This window comes from Danio rerio, chromosome 25, assembly GCF_049306965.1.
Source record: "Danio rerio strain Tuebingen ecotype United States chromosome 25, GRCz12tu, whole genome shotgun sequence".
NCBI classification, from domain to species: domain Eukaryota; kingdom Metazoa; phylum Chordata; class Actinopteri; order Cypriniformes; family Danionidae; genus Danio; species Danio rerio.
In genome coordinates this window covers 1,721,177-1,722,500 of record NC_133200.1, presented here as the reverse complement: position 1 = coordinate 1,722,500, position 1,324 = coordinate 1,721,177, and the positions used below count along the sequence as shown (strand labels likewise).

At 34.0% G+C, this 1,324-nt stretch overlaps 1 protein-coding gene across 33 annotated transcripts in view; it reads left to right on the top strand.

Annotated features, from left to right (window-relative positions):
• The window catches only part of cln6b (CLN6 transmembrane ER protein b), a 12,754-nt gene extending 11,669 nt beyond the window's left edge, over positions 1 to 1,085 (top strand). For all 33 annotated transcript variants that reach the window (XM_073942624.1, XM_073942628.1, XM_073942625.1 and 30 more), the window contains 2 exons: positions 254 to 376; positions 467 to 1,085. In XM_073942624.1, coding sequence (XP_073798725.1) covers positions 254 to 376; positions 467 to 752 — 409 coding nt within the window. In that variant the 3' untranslated portion in view covers positions 753 to 1,085. The remainder of the gene's footprint in view (positions 1 to 253; positions 377 to 466) is intronic.
• The last annotated feature ends 239 nt before the right edge of the window (positions 1,086 to 1,324 follow it).

The following is a 1,324-nucleotide window of genomic DNA, read 5'->3' as shown; positions in this document are numbered from 1 at the left end:
GTCAATAGTTTCCGGTTTCCAACCTCAGGTCACTTTACACTTTTATAAGTTTCTTTATTATGTTGAACACAAAAGAAGATATTTTGAAGAATGTTTGAAACCGGGAACCATTGACTTGCATAAGAGATTTTTTCTACTTTGTAAAAGATTTTGCTTATGCTTTAATTTATTTTAAGTCAACATTTCTAGTCATCTCAACTTACATCAATCAAACTGACTAAAATATTGAGTTGAACTTTGGCTAACTTTACAGGTACGTTCCTCTGTTTCTCATCCTGTTCCTGTATTTCACTGGATGTTTCACTATCGTCAAAGCAGAGAAGAAGATGCCCGTCTCCGCTTGGATTCTACTGGGTCCCAGTGGCCTTTACTACTGGTTAGTTCATCTAAAACTCCTAGTATAATTAATATAAAGCTTTTTAGATTTAATTAAGTTGTAAGTAAATTTCAGCTCTTTAATTCTCAGGTATCTGGTGACAGAAGGACAGATTTTCATCCCATTTATTTTCACGTTTTTCGCCATGATGGCTACAGTCCTGCATCAGAAGCGTAAAGGTTTTCTTCCTGACAGTAATGGACTGTTTCTGCTCTACAGTTTCTCGATTTCGCTCTTTTTAGTGAGCGTCTGGGTCGCCTGTCTGTGGAACGATAAAGTGTTGCGGAAGAAATATCCAGGAGTGATGTATATCCCAGAACCGTGGGCTCTTTACACATTACACCTCAGAGACAAACACACCACGCTTACAGACTGAAAATATCACTTACAACACAAAACATCAACTGCTTCCATCATTTCACAGTTGTTTATTTGTTTTCAGAGTCCATTTCAGTCTCATTCCTGAAGTATTTTTACTCTATTCGAAGTAGTCAAGATTGATTTTCTTCAGTATTACTCATAAAAAAAAACAAGTTTCCAGTTTTGTTGCTTTCTAATTCCTTCATCATTCACCTTCATATTTCATTTCTTATGGTCATGTGTCATTTGTCTGGTTTATATTACATTTTACACCTAAAAATATTGTGGAAATGTAAATTCTGTCTGTTGATATGCTATGACAAGAATAAATAAAGAGCTTTGAACTTCAGTTTATTCAATATTCAGATTTCTGAAAATTGATTTGTTTAGTTAAATAAATGTCTACATATCTACACATCATTATATTACATATCCTAATGTTCTGCGATAAGGAAAAGTCTGATTTATGTTTGGTTTTTACTCTTTTCAGCATTAAATCTTTGTTGGGTAACCTAAAAACACACATGGACAGAGTTAGACAGGTTTATTATTAGGCCATATGGATCATTTTGAGGGATTTAAACAAAA